The sequence below is a fragment of the Erpetoichthys calabaricus genome, chromosome 2 (assembly GCF_900747795.2).
Source record: "Erpetoichthys calabaricus chromosome 2, fErpCal1.3, whole genome shotgun sequence".
In the NCBI taxonomy this organism is placed as follows: domain Eukaryota; kingdom Metazoa; phylum Chordata; class Cladistia; order Polypteriformes; family Polypteridae; genus Erpetoichthys; species Erpetoichthys calabaricus.
In genome coordinates, this window is record NC_041395.2 from 339979575 (window position 1) to 340004119 (window position 24545).

General features: G+C 41.7%; 1 protein-coding gene across 1 annotated transcript in view; it reads left to right on the top strand.

The window, feature by feature from the left end:
- LOC127526663 (uncharacterized) overlaps positions 1 to 24545 on the top strand; it is a 223653-nt gene that overhangs the window by 15628 nt on the left and 183480 nt on the right. Inside the window, exons 4-5 of the mRNA XM_051922623.1 lie at positions 2935 to 3073; positions 13331 to 13508. Of these exons, the coding sequence (XP_051778583.1) occupies positions 2935 to 3073; positions 13331 to 13508 (317 nt within the window). The remainder of the gene's footprint in view (positions 1 to 2934; positions 3074 to 13330; positions 13509 to 24545) is intronic.

The window sequence follows — 24545 nt, forward strand, 5'->3', positions numbered from 1 at the left end:
ATACGGTTCTTAACTAAAAACTAATCAAGTTTTACAGAATAAGTGTAAGGTGACTTATGAGCCTTAGTTTGACTTAATAAAGCTTAACTCCTGTCATATTTTTATTGACTTTCACTTAAAGATTTGGTTCTGGTTGGTTCTGACTACTAGCAGGCCATCAACTCCTCAGTTGGCTGGTGACATACACTTTTATTTTTGTTTTAACATTGTTTTTCTTCATTATTTTGACAATGATACTGTGTTCCTGTTTAAAATTTGTATTTTGATGTGAGGTGCCACCATTTTGTGGTGTTTTCTTATGTAGACAGTCATCTTATTTGTCGTCTCGGCAAGTTGCTAAACTTGTGATTGGGTGCAAAGCATTATGGTGATCCTGATACTATAAAAGATGGTGGCACACAGCTCATGTTGTACAAGTTTTTGAATTTGTGAATAAAACCTTTTCAAGGTGTTTACTTTGCTAAATTCACATTAGAGATTCATGGCCATTTGTGCTTTTTTGACAGAGTTTAGTATTTATGGTAAGACTGATTTTTTAGTTTAGATCTTGGCTTGTTTTGACCATCCAGTTGCTCTCAGCTCATGGTCTTTTATTATTTTATTTGCCTAATTTCATCCAAGCAGAATATAAACTTCAACCAGTATAATCAATGCATTTGAGTGCATTTAGAACTTAATTAATTTCAGAGGCAATAAATGAGGATGTTGTGATTCAGCAACACAAAATAACAAAAAAAGGGTGTAAGGCCTCAAAAAGGAGCAAAAGTAGACCAAGACCTCCACCAGTCTGTCAAGAGAAAGACCCCACTCCGTGCAGCCTGGTCCCAAAATCATCAGGCAGGCTGCAAGGCCTACTCAGGCCCAAAAATGGGGCACAGGATTTTAACAGTTCAAACATACTTTTAAATGTTCTCACAACAGAGGTGTGACCAGAACATCATGTGTGGGTGAGCATTTGGCTTGTCTGGGGGGGGGCAAAAAATATCCATCCATCCATCCATCCCCATTTTTGTAGGGGTGTCAAATAATAATAACAACATAGTTTTATATAACATATAAAAGCAAAAATTGTGGCATAAATCATAACCTGTTGTTCAATAAAATTAACAGAGGCAATGGAACTTGTATTATTATTTTTTGTGAACAAATATAGAACTACATCTACAAGGTAAATATCAATAAAGTCAAATGTATACAACATATGAGAGCAAGAACAGAAACGTGGCTTATTGTAGTCATGGGAGGCTATAGGACATCAGTTTCCAGTGTTTAACCTGGATATTATCTACAGGACCAGTCTGCGGTTACTCTTGGCAAATTCTGAAATAAATTCATTCACATCTAGATTTTCTGTGATGTTTTTCTCTTGTACCAGAATGACTAAATTTCTCTTCCTTGAATGCAGCATTGTTCGGCGGAGTGGAGCGAGAATGCGGTTCAAAGTAGAGAAAGAGCTTTCGCATGCAGCTGAAGACACACCAATGATGAGCGCTGTGATGCAGACATGGCTCTGACGTGCTGGATACTAGACGCGTGTTTGTGAAAGCTGCCACCGTCTTTTTCTAGAACTTTTTTCCAATTAGTGTAGACATGTTTGGTGAATATGTCCTCGCGGTCCGAATTGGAAACACTAAATTTGTGGCAGGAAAAGTAAACCTGCCATCATGGACAACAGAATATTCAAGCCATGGTCGAGACTGATACCAGCTTGCACTAAAACATCTGAGTGTCTTTCTGAATGCGCACTCAGGATAATTAATTAAAATGGGCTGCGATGGGCTATCCATATTTAAGTCAGGCAGACCGGACTGTATATTTTGTTGAAGGCAGAGGTTCGGAGTACCCGACATGGGTGCAGAGCTGGAGGATTGTGTAGGCTTATCTAAATCTTTTGGAGTTTCAGTTCCCAACGTGGGTGCGCTGTGCTCCGTGTTGGTAGCAGCGGTGCTGGGCTCAACCATGGAGCCAGCAGCTTGTGGAGGGACAGAGGTTGAAGATGTCTGCTTTTTAATAAGCCACCTACTGTATGCATAGCCTTTGGTGTTACCAACCAGAAAATAAAAGAAGAATGGAACGTATACGCTATTTTAATTAAAGAATGTGGTCAACAGGTTCAAAACGTAATGCAAAATGTGTGGCGAAGTGAACTCTGAGCAGTATGGTGCCTGTCTAGTGGAGGAGACACTGACAGATATGCCCCAAATTCAAACGGGCCGATTGGAAAGCAACTCAGTTTTGAAAATCAAATGTTATTCTTCTCCAGAGTTTTCATTGGACAGACAAAGCATTTCGTAGGGGGGGCACAGCTTTTCTCTGGGGGGGCACAGCTTTTCTATTGGCCCCCCACCCCACCCCCACCCCCCGTGGTAATGCCTCTGCCTCACAATGCAACACATGCCCTTCCAGGGAGAAGAAAATGTAAAAAATCTACAGACTTTATTTTAAAATATTCAAAATAAAGATAAAAAAATAACAATAATGTGGAATATAAACACTTGCTGTAACATAACAAAAAAAGCCTGTAAAGGGACAAATTTAAGTGAAAAATAAAGATATCAGACATGGGCTTGGTCTCCCTCATTTCCAACTTCTCACATCTCATGAGTCTTGGGCTCAGTTGTCCTCGACCTCTTTGGAGTTTCCATATTCTCCCTGTGTCTGTGATTATTTTTTTCTGGGTAGTCCAGATTTCCTCCAACATCCCAAATGTGCACTCCAAGACAAAGTTGACCTACGGTAGTGTCAGTGTGTGTGTGTGTGTGTGTGTGTGTGATTGTGTGTGTGTGTGAGTGTGTGTGCAATGGACAGGCACCCCATTAAGAGTTGTATCTTGTCTTGAGCCTGACTCTCCCATGCTGTATTACACTATTTTATAATATAAATAAATTAACGTATATTAGGTATTTATGTAATGTTTTTGCCTGATTTTTTTAGTTTCCCAAATAGCTGTCCCACACCTATCAAGCTGCCAGTATTTGACCCCGATGGAGATCGTGTAAGATGTCGGTTTGGACAGTCCAGCAATAACGAGTGCTATACCTGCAGTCAGATTTCTGGCATCACTCTAAATGAGGTAAGAGGCTACAAATAGACATGTCAGTTAAAATAATGAGGCACAAGTAGAATTCTAAGAATTGTATACACTGCAGAAACCAAACATACTAAAAACTGAATGGCATATTATTTTTGGCTTACATATTTGAGAGCTAATCAAATAAACACACAAACACCATTGAACCCATCGACTTACACTCCTTGCCTTACCAAAATGCCATGGCAGTAGGTCCTCAAATAAGAACAATTTCTTTTACCTCTTAAAGCCCTCATTACTCACAAAATCACTCGTCTATGATCCACAGTTTCCTAACTTCAGTACAGGCTCGTGGAAATCAGCTCCTTATTATGGTGCCCCCAGTTTAGTACCAGTGTAAGTGCCTCTGGGTGGTGAGGAAGAAGCAACACTGGAATCTCAACTGTGATCCTTGTTTTTATTATATTGTTGTGAACTTATTCTTGGAAGTTCAACCTTCAAAACTGGTAAAGTACTCAAATATCTTTTTGTATTTAATAAAATAATTAGAAAATATCATGCATAATTAAAAAAACATGATGAAAATAAATATATACACAGGGTCACCTTCAAATGTACAGTATATAGATTATATACTCTGTGTGTGCGTGTTTTTAGAATTCTTTATATGCATACAGTACATGAATATAAATAGACAGATATGTATATGTAAATAAAATGCAGCCAATCCATTGTGGAGACCAGCCTCGACACAGACAGGCAGACACCAATGGTTCAAAACACCACACACATTTATTTTCCATATTTACAATAAAATGAGTCCTGCACACAACCCAGGGCCCCTGCACCACACACCCTCAGTCCAGGCCTTTCAAACTCCTGTCCTCTCTTCGCCACCTCCACTCCTCTCCTCTCCTCCGAGCTTCGTCCTCTTCCACCCGACTCTGGCTGATGACTGGAGGGAGGTGCCCCCTTTTATGTTCACCCGGACGTGCTCCAGGTGGCCTCTGATGAGCTTCCTGCGGCACTTCCTGGTGTGGAGGAAGTGCCACATGAGCACCCGGAAGCACTCTGTGTGTCCCTGGTAGTACTTCCGTCAGCACCTGCGGGTGTGGCGGAAGTTCTGACATCTAGGGCTTCAGAGTCTTCAAGGCACCCCATGGCGGTGGCCACGGGCCCCTATAGGGTTGAGCTTCCATACTCAATTCCTGTGGCCCCCACACAGACAAGGGCGGCTGCCCTCTCGTGGTCCGGGGGAGGCATTGTCCCTCTCCCGGTCCTTCTTGGCGTCCCGGCTGGGCACAGCCCCCAGCCGCCCGTCACACCATCTATGATCTGAACTTCAATAATTACTTCTTAGCTGCTAGGAACAGCCTGAATTCTCATTTCCCAGCCTGTTCACTGTGTGTAATTCATATACTCTTTGTGTATCCATGAATGCTGCCCCCTGTGTCCCTATGACAATTAGGCCGACTTATGACTCTGTTATCAGTGGTGGTAGACTGTTGTCCGTCCTGAGTTAGTTGCTGCCTTGCACCTTGTAACAGACAACTCCTTAGGTAAAAGGAGTCCCTGCTACCATACAACTTTCCTGAGCTTTTATTGGATTTCTTGAATGAAACTGTAAGAAAAATGTGGTTCCAATACTTAAATATATTCAAGCCCAAGACACCAATTCCAATCCATCTTTAGTGGTATTTTAAACACGGCACATACAAGGTACATATACATAGTTACACAAAATATTGAATACATCCCTTTTTCCTTTCAAATTAGCAATCCAATTCTGTTCTCACTTCTTACAACTATTTCCATTAACAAGCAACCATGCCAGCACAAGATTTTTCTTAATCAGTCAACATGATATCTAAGACAGGAAACTTTTATGGCTCACCAGTTCTCTCTGTCATGGGCACAAATCCTCTTCTCAGCAGTCTCCATGATCTTTCAACACAGTAATCCTGAACTATCTGATGTTGAGCAGTTTAGTCGTTCCTAACGTAAGTGCTGCATTATTGGTGTCCACCGCATTTTCCTTCTCTTGCTCTTTATATCCACACTAATCTCATGGGGTTTTTTTTTCTCTTTCCTCTGTGTCATCTATGTTTTTGTTTATTAAAGCTGTCGTGAAGCCCCCTCATTTCTGGCAATAATACAATGGCCTCAAAAAGACAAATTCTCAAGGATCTTGTTTACCCAAGAAAAACTCATAAACACCTTAAATCTTAGCCTTATGTTTTTATGATGAACCACTGGAGAACACAGACAAATTACTATATGTGGTTCATTACAACCTCATGCAGCTGACATGTGCGTGACCTTGTCATGGATGTAGAAAATGATTAGATGATATATGTTTATATTGGAGGAGAATACAATGCATTAAGAATTTGGATCATGAGATGCAGTGTTAGAGGAGTTTTAGCATTAGTAATGACAACTCTTGACCTTTTGTTAAATAAAAAATAACTGCTAGTTGGAGGAATTACACCCCTCATTTGTACAAGATGCTTCCAATGCGGTAACAGCTGTGCATGGAGAAGGTCAGGCTGGCTAGTGTCTGTAGTCCCCCAGTCTAGTAGATGGCAGCAGGTATCCTCTGAGTCTAATACATGACTCCAGCTCCCCATAATGATGTTCAGGTGACCTACTTTTACTAAGGCCCTTTAATTAAGAGCAGCAGGAACACCTAGGGTCACTAGGTGGGAGTTTCAGAAATTACTTATTGACCCAGAAGGGGGCTGTGACTGGAAATTTAAAAAGTGTCCTTGAGAAAAATCTGCAGTGTGTGTTGAGTCTGGAGATAGCAAATCCTCAACTGGAGACAAAATGAAAGGCCATTAATGGAATGTGCTGAATTTAAAACAGACGGTGCTGAGAGGTAGACAATCAGTAGCAACCCTACCCAGACAAATTTGTGAAACTCAGCCCAGAAAAATCATGGGAGTTTTGTTTCTGTTTGTAATGTGTTTATTTTGCAAATTTCTGTTCTCTTTGTTATTAAAAACCTTTTTTTTAATCCTATTTTGCAATATATGGGTTAATAAAGGTGAATGGGCTAACCATATTGTCCACAATATAAAATAATGATTATTTTATCCATACAAAATCTTTTAAACATACCGAGTAAATTCCAGTGGACTTTTAGGATGCCATGATGTCCTGTTAGTAGTCAACATTTGCACATTCCTCAAATTGTAGCCGGCATTTCAGTCTTTCTCTGTGCTATCTAGAAGATAAAAAATGTCACAAAATAACTCAATTACTGAATCCCACTTTAAAATAAATTGTATAGACCAGGGGTGGTGAACTCCAGGCCTTGAGTGCTGCAGTGGCTGCAGGTTTTCATTCTTATCATCTTCTTAATTAGTGACCAGTTTTTGCTGCTGATTACTTCTTTTAATTAACTTGACTCAAGCCCCATAGTTGTTTCTTTTTCTTTAATTAGCAGCCAAACAATAATGAGATACAAAACAAGCCACCACATGACCAGCTCACCAGTGCCCATTACACAATATCTGAAATTAAAGGGGGGTGATGGTCTTGGTAAGGTTGATCTCTCAGGTCACCAAAACATTTTGACGGTGCTCTTAGAAAGAACAGAAAAACAACAGTTTTGGAAATGTCTGCTGTGGCAGAATGAGAGCAGTAACAAGCCATGGAATTAAATAACGGGTTTAAATAACAGCAAGAATTGGCTTCTCCTTAAGAGAGTGATTGGAGTAAAATTGGTTGGAGTTTGAAGCCCCAGTTTAGCTGGTCGTCTGTTAGCTTGTTTCATATCTCATTTCTGCTTGGCTGCCATTTAATGAAGAAAGAAATCACTTCAGAGGGCTGAGCTCTTCTAACAGGGCTATTAAAGTGATGGGGAAAAAGTTAATTAGCAGTGAAAACAGGTCACTGATTAGGAAAAGGGTTAGAATGAAAACCTGCAGCCATTGCGGCCCTCCAGGACCGGAGTTCGCCACCCCTGGTGTAGACTATAGAAGGCTATCTTGAGCCTAAATCTAGATAATGTGTAATTATACCAAATGAAAAGACCTGCTTAACAAAAACAGGAATTACAAAAAGTGTACAGGTAAATTGGAGACAAAACAAAGGTGGGCAAAATTTTCTCTCTGAGGGCCACATAGACATCTGTATGGTCTCTAGCGGGCAACATTTGACAAAAATCTAAATTTGCTAAATAACGAATGTTATTTTCACACAAAAATACATTTATTAGTCATATACACAAAGTAAGCAGCAAATCAAATGAGCTTTTTGCTGTAATTCACTTTCTGATAAATAACTTCCAAACTTACTGTGCTTAGTTTGAAAATATCTCTACAAATTGAACTCCTTAAAAACTGCAAGACTGTCATTACATATTAGACACATTGCTTTACTTTCAACATTTGTAAAAATAAATAACAATTGTATGTCCATTCCTTGTTAAAAACACAACATTCATCTTCAATTTTACATTTTTTAACAAAATTTAAAATATAACACAGCACTTGAACAACGACAGCCCAACTAATCTGAGTGATCCAAACACACACTCAAGAATGCCTGTGCTTACATAGCAAATAGTCTTCCAAATACATACAATCGAAACATCAAGCGTACACTTACACAAAGTACAAAGTCCACTTTCATAAACACAAGCTCCTGCTTATACACAATGTAACATTATAAACGAGCTTGCTCATTTGTTCACATGTTTCGGAACATGTAGTGAATATCTGTTTACTTTGTAATTTTTGTTAATAAAATCACAAAGGTTTTAAACTTGTGTGTGGGCTGCTCAAATTGACGTCATAGTCATTTTTGTTAACAAAATCACAAAGATTTAAAATTTGTGTGTGGGACGCACAAATTGACATCCCAGGCCGTAGTTTGCCCACCATCAAATAAAATAAAATAATCTTATTAAACCAAACCTTATAGTTACCCTGAGCCTGCCTACACTAAAAGTCCACATGTCGCCTATGTGGTTGTGGTCAGCTTGCCTACTATAACAACAACATTTATTTATATAACACAGCTGCACAGTACCTCAATTAGGCCTTTTGCTCGTCCTTCTGAATCCTGTCCATCAAAAGATTGCCTTCAGCTCCCATTCCTCCCATTTCTACACATTTGTAGAAATGCTGGTGATGACTTCTCATGTAAGGAATGGTTCTTTGTATTACCTGGGACCTCACGTATAAAACATGCATACACTCAGAAACATTCGTCAGTCATTTCTTATGCCAAAAATTGAAATTTATACAGCATGAACCTGGTGTGAAAACTGGCATAACTTAATGGGAAATTTTGACCATCATACGCAGCCTTTTTGGTGTTGGGATTTTAGCAACTCTGGGTGGCAAAACAATGAAGTCAACAGAAGATCTTGTGTCCTTGTGCATTTCAATAACACGTTAGTCACATTCCAGTGTTCTTGAGCTAATTCTATCACAGTTAACTAACATGTTCTCTCAATACGGCTGTCTTCAACATTGGTAATAACGCCTAATGAATGTGTTTAATGAAAATTGCCTTTTGTGCAGCCTATTTGATAAATAAAAAGGGTGTACTGGGTGTTGTACAACATAATTGGCAATGGCAGCATTACCAAGAAGCCAAACATCACACACATCATGACCTTGAAGTCTGCTTCCCACAATACTATTTGATAAAATAATGAAATCATGGATTGAGGTGAGTCACCTCACAATGTTAGTCAGACATATTTCAATATCATAATTTAATTGTATATTAATTGAATGAAAGTGCTTTCTGCTTACCAAAGCAAATTCATGCTGTGATGCTGCCTTTATTACAATATGTGTACGGTCAATGGTGCTGATTACATTAGGAAAATCAGTGACCCTGCAAATTACCTATTGATCTTGGCTTACTCAATCTGACCATAAGAAAATGTAATTTATCTTGATAGTATTTTAATTATACCATCCCATAAAGATGACATGACACAGCTCAGGGATGACCACGAGATTCCTGACTGGTCAACCAGTTCACTCTGAAACGCACTCATTGCCAAATAATGTCACTGGTCATCAGATGAGTAAAAGATAAAAAATATACAAAATAAATAAGTTCAGGCACCATTTTCAAGGCGAAATTGAAACTGAAATGTAATTCATAGTTAAAGTCGTACAGAACGTTTCTCCGTTTTAAAATAGACAAATTTGTAAATATACTGATCGTTTTCAATGGGAGATTTTGAAATTTCAAAACCCTGTGCAGCATGAACCATTTGAGATATGTCAATGAAAATTGCACTGTCTGAACAAATTTCTTTAAAGAATAGATGTGCCACATTTCAACCAAATTGGTCCATGGGGCGGGGGGGCTGAGTTGTTTCATGTGGACAGACAGACAGACAGACAGATGTAGCTGTCATGATAGGCGCTTCTCACATAATATGCAAAAATGCTCAAAAAAAGAAAAAGTTGCATCAGTGATCCATGAGGGAGTCCACTTTTGACATCAGCCAATTTATAAAATACATTTTCCTCTTGTGTCCATCTTCACATTCACCTTAAATTCTAATATCTTTTAGTTCAATTACTAGCCTTTCGTTCAGTAACTTGGAACCCATTAATGATCTTTATTAAGCAAATATTGATTCAATTTAATTCATCCATCCATTTTCCAACCCGCTGAATCTGAACACAGGAACACGGGGGTCTGCTGGAGCCAATCCCAGCCAACACAGGGCACAAGGCAGGAACCAATCCCTGGCAGGGTGCCAGCCCACCGCGGGAATTCAATTTAATTGTTTTATTAAAATACCTATATAAATTATTCCTTAGTTTAACCTTCAAACCAAAATGCACTTTTTAATAGAAAACACCTACTCCATTCTGTGACTGTTAAGGGCATTTCAAATCAAGCCCAAACTCATATTCAGTGTCAAGGAGGACAATTAAATTATAAGAAAAAGTACTTTGTCAACCAAATCTATTCCCACTAAGGAGCAAAAGCATACCAGAAGAAATTTCTCAGTCCGAAAATTCATTTTAAAAAGCTTTAGTGAAATTCCAAAGCAAACAGTCTATACAAGAGTAGAGAAAAGCTGTTACACACATTGGATAAAAGGCAAAAAAGGAAAAAATGTTTTTTCTTAAACTAACATTTCTTGTTAAACTTCAGTAATTTTCTATACTTAAAGATAAGTTATTTCTCTTTGCTTTACTTCACATTCAGTACGTTCTAAACGTACGGCGCTGCACATACAACTGAGCGTGTTAGGGCACATTAAAGCACGGTTTGAAACTGTGTGCCCTCCATGTCTTAATTACGGTAAGGCAGGTCACTAACTGAGGCTGAACTATAGTCAGAGGGACAAGAAATAGTTAGAATATACCAATTCAATTCAGCTTGCGGGGGTTATAAGAACCTCCCATATACTATGCACTAATTTATAGGCAAACATTTAACATAACTAAGGAAATACTTCTGTCAACTGATAATAACCTAACTAGCTGTAACAGATAGAGGTGTGGTCCACCTCTTGAACCCTCAGGTACCACTCTGAACACCAGGTGAAAGTATAATACTTCTTTATTTTACTAATACACAGTGCACAAAGCACCCTCCACTTCACACTCATAAACTACACAATTCTCTTTCTCAATAAACCAATCCTCCTCGCCCAGACACTTCGCCACCCTACTTCCCAGCTCAGCTCAGTGTCTGGGCTTTCCCACAGTCCTTTTATATCCCCTGACCCGGAAGTGGTTCCTGGCCGAACCCACAAGTCCTTATTCCCTCTGGGTCAGGGTAAACAGTCCATTCTTCAGCCCGGGAGCACGTCGTTCCTTCCTGTCACGTGATGCTGACGCACTCCTGGGTGGCCCCCAAGGTATCCAGCAGGGCTGTGTATACAAACTACAAAGTCCATGAGGCCCTGCTGGAACTCGGGGCACCATCATGCTGTCCGGAGGGCTCCTCCTGGCAGCCTGGGGGTGGCGACCGGAGTCTGTAGCCGGTCGTCCATCACATAGCAAATGGCTCTTACAGAAACAATTCATATACTGCCCCTCTGAACCTATTTCAACCAGATGTTATATCCCTGACTAGCCTGTTTGGTGCCTACTGCACTTACCCACTCCTTTATACAATTACAGTACAATATAATTTATTTTTGTGTAGCCCAAAATCACACAAGGAGTGCTATAATGGGCTTTAACAGGCCCTGCCTATTGACAGACCCACAGCCTTGATACTCTAAGCAGTGTGGTGGATTGCCGGCTTCTTACTCCGGCCCTCACCCCCAGGCCGCCAGGAGGAGCTCTCCCGACAGCAGGATCGTGCCCCGAGTTCCAGCAGGGCCTCATGGACTATGTAGTGTTTATACACAGCCCTGCTGGATACCTTGGGGGCCACCGGGAGTCGCTGTAGGCTCTTATGTGCCCTATAACCCGGGAGTACATCACGGTCACGTGACAGGAAGGAACGACGTGCTCCCGGGGTGAAGAAAAGAACTGTTTACCCTGACCCAGAAGGAATAAGGAACTGTGGACTATTGGGCAGGAGCCACTTCCGGGTCAGGGGGTATAAAGGACTCATGGGAAAGCCCAGACACTGAGCTGAGCTGGGAGGTAGGGTGGCAAGTGTCTGGGCGAGGAGGAGTGATTATTGTGTTTGTGATTTATATGAGTAGTGTGGTGTGGAGAGTGCTTTGTGCACGTTATTGTTATAAAATAAAGAAGTCTTGGACTTTTATCCGGTGTTCAGAGTGGTACCTGAGGGTTCAAGACGTGGACAAAGACATCTACTGCTACAGCAGACAAGAAAAAACTTCTAAAAAAAACCCTTGTGGGCATGCAGGATGTCAAAAAATAGGAGTAAATACAATACAATACACAGAACAGGACACAAGTAATCCTCAATACAATATAATACTGCAATACAAATATTACAAATACAGAGCAGTATTCAAGAGCACATGATATTACATAATACAATTTGGATTTGTTCAACAGTCCCGGAGACCTCGGCCATCAAGCTGCCTTCCCCTATTAGCCATTCAACAGCTGAGTCAGCTCTGGGCTAGCCAATTCGATGAAAGGACCCCTCTACCCAACAATTCATGTGATCCCCCATCAGAGGAGACTTTTCTTTAGGCAGGCAAAGCAACTTGGTGGGTGGGCCGTGGCACTAAGTTCCACATATGAGTACTGAGATTGGAAACAGAATAGGTGAGGGTTAGTATCAAATTATAACGATCATGTTACTTATGTTTTAGTGCTAATGACTAACAACAGAAATGCAGTCTGCACAGTTAATCTGCAGCTTTAGTCAGGGTGTGCTAAACTGAAATAGTGAATCTTCAGCTAGGATCTGTAACTAAAAGTACGACCTCCCACTGTGATTTTATTAATCCTTGGAATCATAAGCAGACCGGCATCTTGAGATCTTAATGTGCACTCAGGTTTGTAAGTCATGATAAGTTCAGAAAAGGCTTTTTATGTTAAAAGGAGGATTTTGAAATCTGCCCATTATACACACAATGCTCTCCCTTCTCGTCTCCTGTTCCTTTTTAGATCTGCTGGCCTCACTTCATCTCCTGTCATCTACACTCCTCTCAACTCCACACTCAAAATAAAACTGGTCAGATGGGGATTTTAAGCCGGTGCCACTTAGTAATTCCAGGCAAATCTTGGGAAGTTCCACCAGACATAACAACAGTAACATTTATTTATATAGCACCTTACTCAGGAAAGATGATCAGTGGGGAAAGGGAAAAAAAAACTCCAGTGAAGAAAAAGACCAGTGGCGTTCTGTAACTAAAAGCTCACCCAGGCCCTGCTGGCCATTCTATCATATATCTAAGAGAGAGAAAAGAATAAAATACAGAGTCAGTTTGCACAAACATCCTCAAGGACAGGATCTCTGTATTCTTCTATGTACCACCAGCCTCAAGGAATTCTGATCAGCTACAAATTTAACAAAAATTCTGATTAAAAAAAATAAGTTTTAAGTCATGATTTAAACAACTCTGTCATTCCAGCCTGGTGTATCTCTATAGGTAGATTATTCCATATTTGTGGAGTTTTTAAACTAAAACCAAAACAGAGTATGCAGGGCCTTTGTTTGGAAACAAGCCAACTAAGAATAAATTGAAATAATCTGAATGAAAAATTTCTGTGGTGTGACCCTTCAAAGTCAAACTCTTCTGCTGTGACACTGACCATATGATTGCACATCCGACCAATGAGTTCCCTTGTATTTTGTGTTTCAGCCTTGTGTGAAGTTGTTGAAGTGTTTCTCATTGTTTATTGTTGTTTTGTATTTTTTCAGATAACTTGTGAACTTACAATTAGTAACTCAATGGTATGGTCAAGCGTACTTGAACTCGTCATCGAGGATTTCCCACAACAGGACATTACATTAACATACAGTGATGGGTCCTCCGTGAGCAAAGGAAACAGTCCAACAGATGAACCTCTAAGCAAAATACCATTCCAGGGTTTCTACAGTAAGTCTTTCCTTAATGCTTACAATTTTGTTTTATTTTAATATTTCCATAACTGCTTGAAAAATACAGATGAATTCATGGAAATTAAAAAAAAAAATTAAAAAGTTAAAAAAATTCCATCAGTTAATAATTTCTTTAAAAATTAGGTTTACATTGTGATTAGTGGTGCTGCTCTACAGTACCTTGGTTCACAGGGTCTTTGGAGTTGGCATATCATCCCCCTGACTGGATTACTGCACCAGGGGGAGGTAGTTTATGAAGTACACTGCCTCTCCTGGACCATTAGATGGCAGCTGTCCTGGACTGCCACGGCTCCACGGATTACCGCAGGTCACACTGGGAGTTCGAGTTCGCTACAGCCCTGTTGGGTGCCGTGGGGACCAACGGGGGTGCTGCAGGGATTGTTGAGCCCTTGTGGACAGGGCTCACACCTTAGCCAGAAGTATTCCCAAGTCATGAGGATGCAACACCAGAAGTACTCCCAGGATGCAGAATATAAGGGGCAGCCTCACCTCATTTGGAGGCCAGAGTCAGGAGGAGGTGGATGAAGCTCACCGAAGAGGTGTGGAGAAGGAAGGAGGCTGCAAGACTCCTTAGGAAATGGACAGTGTTTACTGTGCGTGTAACTGCTAGTATCAGTCCTTGGACACTGCTCCGGGTCGGGGTGCCTTTTCCTGAATAAAGGGCTTTGTGTTGGACTGAGCTGGTGTCTTTGCTTGTCTGTGTCGGGTTGGGGCGGCAGTTGTGCCCGGGTCTCCGCTGTAGTTGTAAAGGGTGATATCCTGTGAGTAGTGGGAAGAAAGAAACTACAAGAGAGGTACAGTGTAAAATATGATAATGTTGTAATGATGATTCCAAGGTAATTTACTTATTCATTGATAAAATTGCTGCAAATCATGAGCCTTTGTTGTCATCAAAGACTTCAATTCAACCTGCTTAATCATGAAGTGGGCTGAAACAAATGTTTAAACAACAAACAGTAAAAATTAGTAATTACTTTTACTCTCTCAAAAAAGCCATCCTCAGTCTTTATATTAACAACACCTATTCAGTATGCCCTAAAGAAAAAAAAATAATGCTTCATTCTGTAACATCGCGTCTTGGTTCTGTTGCCTAATTTGTGCTTTTTTCTCCAATTTCCTTAATATTTTTCTTATCTGCAGTACATACAAAATTTTGCAAAAAGCATGCAATGCTAATTGTCGATTGTAATTTCAAACTTAGGAATGATATGCAGGTGGACAACAGTGTTAGCTTTTGTAAACATAAAAGGCTTTATTTTTTTAAAAAGGTATAATGTAATCAGCTCATTCCAGATTTATTGTCACGTGTGCACAGTACAATGAAATTCTTGTTTGCACATTTGGCCAACACAAACCACACCACCATCTTACGATGGCCACCATAGATCATGTAAACTGTAACATTACACAATATGGTTGGTATTGATGTGCGAAACAGATGAGATTCCTTTTGCGTACGGCCTTGTGAAACTGATGCTAAATTTGTTTTGCATGTTATTTTACTATCACAAAACTCAAAAGAGTTTTTTTTTAATTCTTAGTTTATTTGGGGCTCTGGTTCCCCACAATATTTTAGAATTAATTCAGAAGTTGATGTTTCACAATAAAACCAGTTCTTTCTAGTAAGTTTCTTCAGGAATCTTCTACTCTTTCTCCAACTACTATTAATGGGAAAATGGATATGAAGTTCTGAACATTTTGGAATTAAGGAGGCAAGAAACAGCAGCTAATAATTTTGTTTACTGGAAAGGTTATGTCCAAGAGGACAAGTCTTTAGGTTATGTCTGACGCTCACACACCTCGCTTTTTACCACAGTTTGCCTGGTTACACACTGGGAAGCTTGGCAGGAGCATTGGCAGTCCGTGCCTTAGAAGGTGGAAGGTTCTGTTGTGTTTACATTGTGATTATTTTTTTCTTTTATTTTATCTTTTTTTCATATTAATATTTTGTTTGCTCAACTGTTGCTTAATTTTGTCATCATTTTAGTGACATTATTTCATCACCATTTTAATATGGACATTGATTAAGGGCACTGTCATTTTATGCTCTGTTTCCATGTTTATACAGCAATGATACAAATTTCTACTGATTTAACCCTGAGCAGCCAAACCAGGAACAAACATTTGCTCTCTGGGAAAGGGTGGCATTACTGGCTAAGGCCATTTGAACAGACCCCCTTCTGGATCATGCAGCAGGTCACTTGCTTCCTCTTAGTCAGAGAATTATCTGACTATTTTACCCAGCCGGTCTGGGGAGAATTTCTAAACATAAATGAGCTCATTGAGACATCTAGGATGGCCTCAGAATCTGAGAGAGCAGAACGGTCCTCTAGCGGACACTATGGGGATTGCATCCCACCAAATCTGCCCCTTCCTTACAAGCCAGAGCCTGTTACGAAGTCCCCGGACCCGTGGGTGCGCAATCTGCTCGGGAATAAGGAGGTGTGCAGATGGAGAAAGAAGAAAGGCTTATGTGCACTCACAAACTCCTTGACGATTTCACATACGGGAGTAGTAATTGTGAATGGATTTAAAGTCGACACACTCTGATTCCGGCAGCAACATTTCCATTGTTGATCGCCGATATGTACTACCGCAACAATGGGTAAAATTAAAGACCAGTATAACTTGTATACACGGAGAAATCCGGCATTATAAAACAGCCCTATGTTTCATCAGTTATGGAGGATCGCTTAAAAGATTTCACGTAGCGGTCCTCCCGAATCCACCTTTCTCGGTGATCCTAGGGCGGGACTGGTCTAATAATAAATGTGGTATACAGTAATCCCTCGCTATATCGCGCTTCGCCTTTCGCGGCTTCACTCCATCGCGGATTTTATATGTAAGCATATTTAAATATATATCGCGGATTTTTTGCTGGTTCGCGGATTTCTGCGGACAATTGGTCTTTTAATTTCTGGTACATGCTTCCTCAGTTGGTTTGCCCAGTTGATTTCATACAAGGGACGCTATTGGCAGATGGCTGAGAAGCTACCTAGCTTACTTTTCTCTTTCTCTTGCGCTGACTTTCTCTGATCCTGACATAGGGGGATTGAGCAGGGGGGCTGTTCGCACACCTAGACAATACGGACGCTCATCTAAAAATGCTGAAAGATTATCTTCACGTTGCTATCTTTTGTGCAGCTGCTTCCTGAAACGACATGCTGCACGGTGCTTCGCATACTTAAAAGCTCGAAGGGCACGTATTGATTTTTGATTGAAAAACAAACTCTGTCTCTCTATCTCTCTCTCTCTGCTCCTAACGGAGGGGGTGTGAGCTGCCGCCTTCAACAGCTTTGTGCCGCGGTGCTTCGCATACTTAAAAGCCAAACAGCCCTATTGATTTGTTTGCTTTTCTCTATCTCTGTGACATGATCTGCTCCTGACGCGCACTCCTTTGAAGAGGAATATATGTTTGCATTCTTTTAATTGTGAGACGGAACTGTCATCTCTGTCTTGTCATGGAGCACAGTTTAAACTTTTGAAAAAGAGACAAATGTTTGTTTGCAGTGTTTGAATAACATTCCTGTCTCTCTACAACCTCCTGTGTTTCTGCGCAAATCTGTGACCCAAGCATGACAATATAAAAATATACATATAAACATATGGTTTCTACTTCGCAGATTTTCTTATTTCGCGGGTGGCTCTGGAACGCAACCCCCGCGATGGAGGAGGGATTACTGTAGTACTGACTACTCCCATGAAATGATCCTTCTCCAGGTGTTTTCACGCCATGTTCTCAGCCGATAGAGAGAGATATGGAAGGCCACGAGGTGGATGGGGAAGTTCCGGGACCGTCACATGCAGAAACGTCATCTCCCAGTGCCTCAACGAGCTGGGAGCTAACCCCACCCTTGAGGTCAGACCAGATCCTCTGTCTGAAATGCAGTTTTAATTTAGAGAAACTCCGGCTTCTTTCAAAAGGGAGCAGTGCAACGACGATTCCCTGAAATTTGCTTTCAACACATTCATCAGCCCATGAAACAGGGTCCTCACTTTGTGATTGAAAATGATCTGTTGTACTGGATAGCGGAGCATGAGGGGGAGGTGTGAAAGTTGTTGTTAATCCCACAAACCTACCAGCGGCAGGTCTGTGAGTTAGCACACACCCATCTCATAGGAGGCCATTTGGGCACCAAGAAAACGTTAGAGCGTATCAAGCTCCGATTTTATTGGCCAGGGATTAATAAGAAGGTTCGCCATTTTTGTATCTCGTGTCCAGAGTGTCAATTACGGCAAATTCCACGGAGGGACCGTGCTCCTCTCGTCCCCCTTCCCTTGATCGATGTCCCCTTTGAAAGGATTAGGGTCGATATTGTAGGACCCCTAGAGCCCTCTGCCTGAGCACACAAGATATATTAGTTCTCATGTATTATGCTACCCGATATCCAGAGGCTGTTCCTTTACACTCAGCTACTTCCAAGGCTATTGCACAAAAACTTGTAGGGGTCTTAGCGCGAGCTGGCATCCCTAAAGAAGTCCTTACAGATGAAGGGACGCCTTTAATCTCGGAGATGTTCAGGGAAACGGCCAAGTTACTTAAAATAAAGCACTTAAAGGCCATGGTGTATCACCCTCAAACCAACGGTCTAGTCGAGGGGTTTAATCAGACTCTCAAACAGATGCTTCGCAAGGTGGTTAGCGAGGACTTGAGGAACTGGGATCAGCTCCTCACCCTCATGCTCTTTGACGATCAGGAAGTCCTACAAGCCTCTACGGAGTTCTCGCCTTTTGAATAATTATATGGATGACAACCCTGGGGAAATTTGGATATTTTGAAAGAAGGATGGGAGGGAAAGGCTCTTCCCTCCAAAAATAAATTAAAGTACATCGCGCAATTACACGATCAACTGGGAATATTAAAAACTCACATGGAGGAGGCGCAAGCAGCACAGGCCCGCTATTATGACCGCGGTATGACTCTCCAAAAATTCCATCTAGGGGATTGTGTCATGGGTGGCACGGTGGCGCAGTGGGTAGCGCTGCTGCCTCGCAGTTAGGAGACCTGGGGACCTGGGTTCACTTCCCGGGTCCTCCCTGCGTGGAGTTTGCATGTTCTCCCCGTGTCTGCGTGGGTTTCCTCCGGGCGCTCCGGTTTCCTCCCACAGTCCAAAGACATGCTGGTTAGGTGGATTGGCGATTCTAAATTGGCCCTGTGTGTGCTTGGTGTGTGGGTGTGTTTGTGTGTGTCCTGCGGTGGGTTGGCACCCTGCCTGGGATTGGTTCCTGCCTTGTGCCCTGTGTTGGCTGGGATTGGCTCCAGCAGACCCCCGTGACCCTGTGTTCGGATTCAGCGGGTTGGAAAATGGATGGATGGATGGATGGATTGTGTCATGGTTTTAGTTCCTACCTCCCATCCTAAACTTCTAGCCCATTGGCAAGGCTCTTATAAGGTTAAGGAGAGGAAAGGGCTCATTGATTACCTGGTGAAACAACCCAATCGTCGACTGAGCAAGCGGGTTTATCATGTAAACTTGTTGAAGCCGTGGAAGGAAAGGGATCCCGATCCCTCCTCTGCTCAGCCCCACTCATTCTTTGCTCTGAAAAATATCCTTAACTTCAGCTCAGAAATGAATTCTAAACAGAGATGGGAGGTCGAAGTAGCTATCCTGTCTGTCCCAGAGGTTGTAAGCGAAAAGCCTTGGCGGACCTCTCTGATTGCGCACGACATAGTGACAGAGCCCGGGGTTATTGATCGAGAGCACCCTTATTGGCTTCCTGAGGCAAAGAAAGCAGAAGTGGAGCTTGAAATCAAGCACATGCTGGAAGTAAGAGTGATTGAGGAAAGTTTTAGTCCCTGGTCCAGTCTGATCGTCTTGGTTAGTAAGCCTGACGGGAGCTGAAGGTTTTTCAATGACTTCTGTCGGCTTAATCAAGTCTCCCAATTTGATGCTTACCCAATGCCTCAAGAGGACGACCTCCTTGAGAGGCTGGAACAGGCTAATTTTTTGACCACACTTGACATGATGAAGGGGTACTGGCAGGTTCCTTTAATGGATGCCACTGAAGTCAAGATCACGTTTAACACCCCTAGCAGACGCTGGCAGTATTGTATCCTTCCAATCAGGTTACATGGGGCTCCTGTGACTTTCCAGTATCTGGTGGATAAAGTGCTCTGCCCCCATAACGTGTATAGTGCTGCCTATTTAGAAGACATAGTTATTTATTCCAGCACATGGAAGGAACACTTACAGCAGGTCAGAGTGGTATTGCAGATACTGGGAGAAGCCGGGCTTCGAATCAATCTAAGAAAATGTTTTTTTGGGTTGAAAGAAGCTAAATGTTTAGGCTACCTAGTGAGTCAGGGTACCGTAAAGCTACAGTGTTCAAAGGTTGATGCCATATTGAAGTGGCCCCGTTCGCGAACCAAGCGACAAGTCCAAGCATTTTTCGGATTAGTTGGGTATTACCGGCAGTTTGTACCTAGGTTTTCAGAGAGTGGTGCCCTTAAATGATTTAACAAAGAAGAGGGCTCCTAATAATGTGGTATGAACTGATAAGACAGATGCTGCATTTTGTGACTTAAAACAGGCCCTTACGTCAGCACCAGTATTGAAAACGCCTAACTTTTAGCTTCCTTTTATTCTCCAGACAAACGCTTCAGACACAGGCTTAGGTGCTGTGCTGAGCCAGAGCGTTGATGGTGTTGAACACCCCGTTATGTTCCTGAGCCGGAAACTGCTGGATCGTTAGACCAGGTATGCAGCATTGAAAAGGGTGGTCCTTGTGATTAAATGGGCAATTACACAGTTGAGCTACTACCTCTTGTGATGTGAGTTCACTCTTGTTACGGATCATGCTGCTTTACAGTGGATGGCCCTTCACAATGAGTTGAATCCACGGGTCACCAGGTGGTTTCTTGTCTTTCAAACGTATAAGATCTCGCTTATTCATTGTAAGGGTTCTCTCAATGACAATGCTGATGCCCTCGCGAGAGTTAACGAGCTCTTAGTCAAAGATGCCCGACCTGATGGGTCTGGGCTGAGAGGTGGGGGGGGGGGGGGGGGGGGTGCCTTATCACTCACATGCGATTGGGAGACATCTGAAAGGCTTTAAGAATAGTACTACCACGCCAGACCAGGAAGTGGTGAGCTGCACTAACTCTCTTTGTCAATATTCTGCAGACCATCCATGGGATATCTCACTAGGTCCCGGCCCCAGTGATGACGTCACTGTAATGTCTGTGCAGAAGTTGATGTGGGGGGTTGTAGGAGGAAAACGGAAGTATTGGTTGTTGGTGTGGATGTTAAATTAAAGTAAAGATAGTTAAGCATTACACGTGTGTGAACTGCTATTTCTGATACAACAGTTTGGCGACGAGGATGGCAGAGTTTGGTTTACCTCCTCCAGCTTCTTTCTTGCCAGTACCTGGTGAACCGCTAGTTCCCTGGAGACGCTGGTATCGTTCATTCGAGACGTACCTGTTGGTGGGCAGGTTGGATAACGTTGAGACAGCAAGGAAAAGGGTGCTTCTATTACACTGTTTGGGAGGGTAAGGACAGCCCATTTTTCTACTATGCAACCGACTGTCGAGTCTTTTGCAGCCGCGGTGGCAGCACTGGATGGCCATTTCAGCCCAAGCCAAAGCGTCCTCCTGAGCTGTTTTCAGTTTCGTCAGCTTGCTCAGCAGCCGGGTGAGTCAATCACACAGTTTGTTTCAGCATTGCGTAAGCTTGTGCAAAACTGTAAGTTCGGGACACTACAAGACGAGTTAATAAGGGACCATCTGATTGAGAAAACGTCTTGTGAACAGCTGACAGAGTTTATTATTAGAACCGGATACCTTAAAGTTAAGTAAAGCCGTAAAGACTGGAAAACAAGTTGAAGCAGCAATAGTGGCCGCGTCTAAATTGTCAGGCACAGAACAAATTGCATATGGGCTTATGTATTTTTTTTGGGAAAATAAATTATATGTTTTCTGTTTTATACAACCCAACATCTATCCATGGTATGTTGTGTCAAAAAAGATATTGATCTGATTTATAATTATTTAAAGATAATATATACCATGACAAAAAATAAGATGTTCTCACCATGCATCAAGGTAAGTTCTCATTCTCTTTGTCCTTAGAAAAATTCTTCCATGGTGTACATTCTTAGGTTATTTATAGCAAAGTTTTTTAAAGCAAGGAATAGCAGAAGTACAAAAAAGGCTCTAAACATCAACAAGACTGCACTTCAGTGAACCTGCCAGGCTTAAGCTACACCGCTAGTTGACTTTTCCACAACTCAGGTAGGTGTTTTTACAGTGTTTGAAGTTCCTTAATAGCACTCAGTTTAAATCGCTCCTCATCCTTAAGGCTGCCATATTTATGCAGACTGAATGTATTATACATGATTTAGAGGGCTTTTATGTAATTTGCAAGTGACTTCTGCTCAGCTTTAACATTGACACATCAACTGCCAGAAGATGACTGTCTTTACTGTCAGCAATGGACACTTATTTGCTATTTGCTATGTTTTCTAGGTTTTTATCCATCTCCCACCTGTACCGTGGGGGATTACGTACCTCTGTTTTTGGATTCTACTCCTCTAAATGAGGAAAGAATAACTGCATTTGTTGGTAGTCAATTTGAGTTCAACATCACTGCATATGCATCAGTGGTAACGTAAGTTCTAAGTTTTTCTGAATGATTTTACATTTTCAAAAATTCTGTGATGAATGACTTGTTGTAAAGAATCTTTCACTATTTCATATCTCATTTTATTAAGTGCTTTGATTAACATTTTAATATTTCTGAGTTCATTAGAAGTCAGTACAGTGCATAGAGTTACATCCTGATAGTCCTGGGATCAAATCTACACTCAGGCCATATGTGATTTCTCGTTGTTTGTGTTGGGTTCCTGCAGGTCCCAGATACCAGCTGACTGTGTTTTATAAAATTAATCTTGCATATAAACAAGTGTAGGCGCGCATGTGGCTGACCTTTGATGTCTCGTCCAGAGATGACTTCGGCATTCTGCCTGACTTTCTCAGGATAGGCGCCAGTTATTAACATCTTGAGATGTATGAAGGAATTTCCTTTCTTTCCATGTGAGGATTTCCTGTTTTACTGCAGTTGTGTAATGGGAGGAATGGGGGAAATAAAGGGGCTGATTAAAGCCTTCCGTCATTGCTTGTAGCACCAAGCTTTCTGAAATTTCTGCCATCTTGTGAATTCCCAATGGTTCTTGTTTAGTAGTTATTGGTAATATCTTATTCAGTGCTGAGGACCTCTCTTTTCCCATTTTTGCTTTTGACATTGCCTAATGTCAAAGGCACCTGCAAGGGGGGGTCCTGAAAAATTAATGCCCCCCTTGTGACCCCTATTAACCATACAATTATTTTTCTTCTGATATTAAGCTTCATATTCTACATGGGGACTTCTTTACGGGTGTAAAGTTAGTTTCCTTCATTCCCTGTTTTTTGTTTTAGTAGATGAGTTCCACATACGCTGGACACTTGTGGTGGTTCAGTTTTTATAAATGTATTTATGTTCTGCTCTTTTCCGTATTTCTTTTGCACATCTGTCTTCCTCTCTGCTTAACGTTTGTTCCTTGTAAGGTCATTAGAAAGTAAGTTATGTAGGTTTGCTGCTGCCATTGAAGCTCCTCTTCTCTCCATTTGTATCAGGGTGACAAGTAAACTTTTTGATCTGTGACTGTAATATAATATCATGGTCAAGTTTTTTAATGCAGTGTATAGCCTTGTGACAGACTGGGTCAGCTCCACACTCCCTTATCACTTCAACACATAACCATCAATAGTCTTGTACTGAGATGAGCCAGGCAAATGAGGACATATACATTCAGCAAGTGGTTGGTGCAAAAATGTGCATAAAATAAAATAATGAGCAATAAACATGTGGAGGTTAAAAGGTCAAATGAAAATATCCATATAAATGAGGTTAAAAATCACAAGCAGTAAGCAGTTCTTTAAAAACTCACAAGCCCTGGTTCATTCTTCTTAAAATCCATCCTCTCTGCTGCTAACCCATCAGGATCTACTCAGTTCCCAGGGACACCTGTCAACAAGCACAGTCGTCCTTCATGGGCCTACACCCTAGCCACCTAATTCAGCCCCCTCTGGTGTGCCCCCAAACCCGATTTATGTCCCTCAACGTCATCCATCAGCATTTGCAGGAATCCATGAGCCCTGCGCTTTCTCCCATTTGCCGTCACCACACTACCTTCAGGTGGGAAACTCCTTGGAGCATTTGGTCCCTTCTGCTCCTATGCTTACCAGCCACCTCCTGAGTCTCTGCCACACGCTGCTCTGCTGTGGCTCATGTTCCTGACTGCCAGCTCCTCTCCTGATCCTACCATCTCTTATCATGTTTTCCTTTATCCTCCAAGTCTTTGTGTCCTCTCTTCCTCTAACTTTTTTCTGTCTATCACTGCCCTTCTGTCCCCCTTTTGATTTGGAAAAAACTTCTAATTCTTCTTTCCTCTGCTCCCGTTAGTGGTTGCCACAGCGGATCATCTTTTTCCATATCTTCCTGTCCTTGTCATCTTGTTCTGTTACACCCATCACCTGCATGTCTTCTCTCACCACATCCATAAACCTTGTCTTAGGCCTTCCTCTTTTCCTCTTGCCTGGCAGCTCTATCCTTAATATCCTTTTCCCAATATACCCAACATCTCTTCTCTGCTCATGTCCAAACAAACACAATCTCGCCTCTCTGACTTTGTCTCCCAACCATACAACTTGAACTGACCCTCAAATGTACTCATTTCTAATCCTGTCCATCCTCATCACACCCAGTGTAAATCTTAACATCTTTAACTCTGCCACGTCCAGCTCTGTCTCCTGCTTTCTGGTCAGGGCCACCGTCTCCAGCCCATATAACATAGCTGGTCTCACTACCATCCTGTAGACCTTCCCTTTCACTCTTGCTGGTACCCGTCTGTCACAAATCACTTCTGACACTCTTCTCCACCCATTCCACCCTGCCTGCACTCTTTTTTTCACCTCTCTTCCACAATCCCCAATACTGTGTACTGTTGATTCCAAGTATATAAACTCATCCACCTT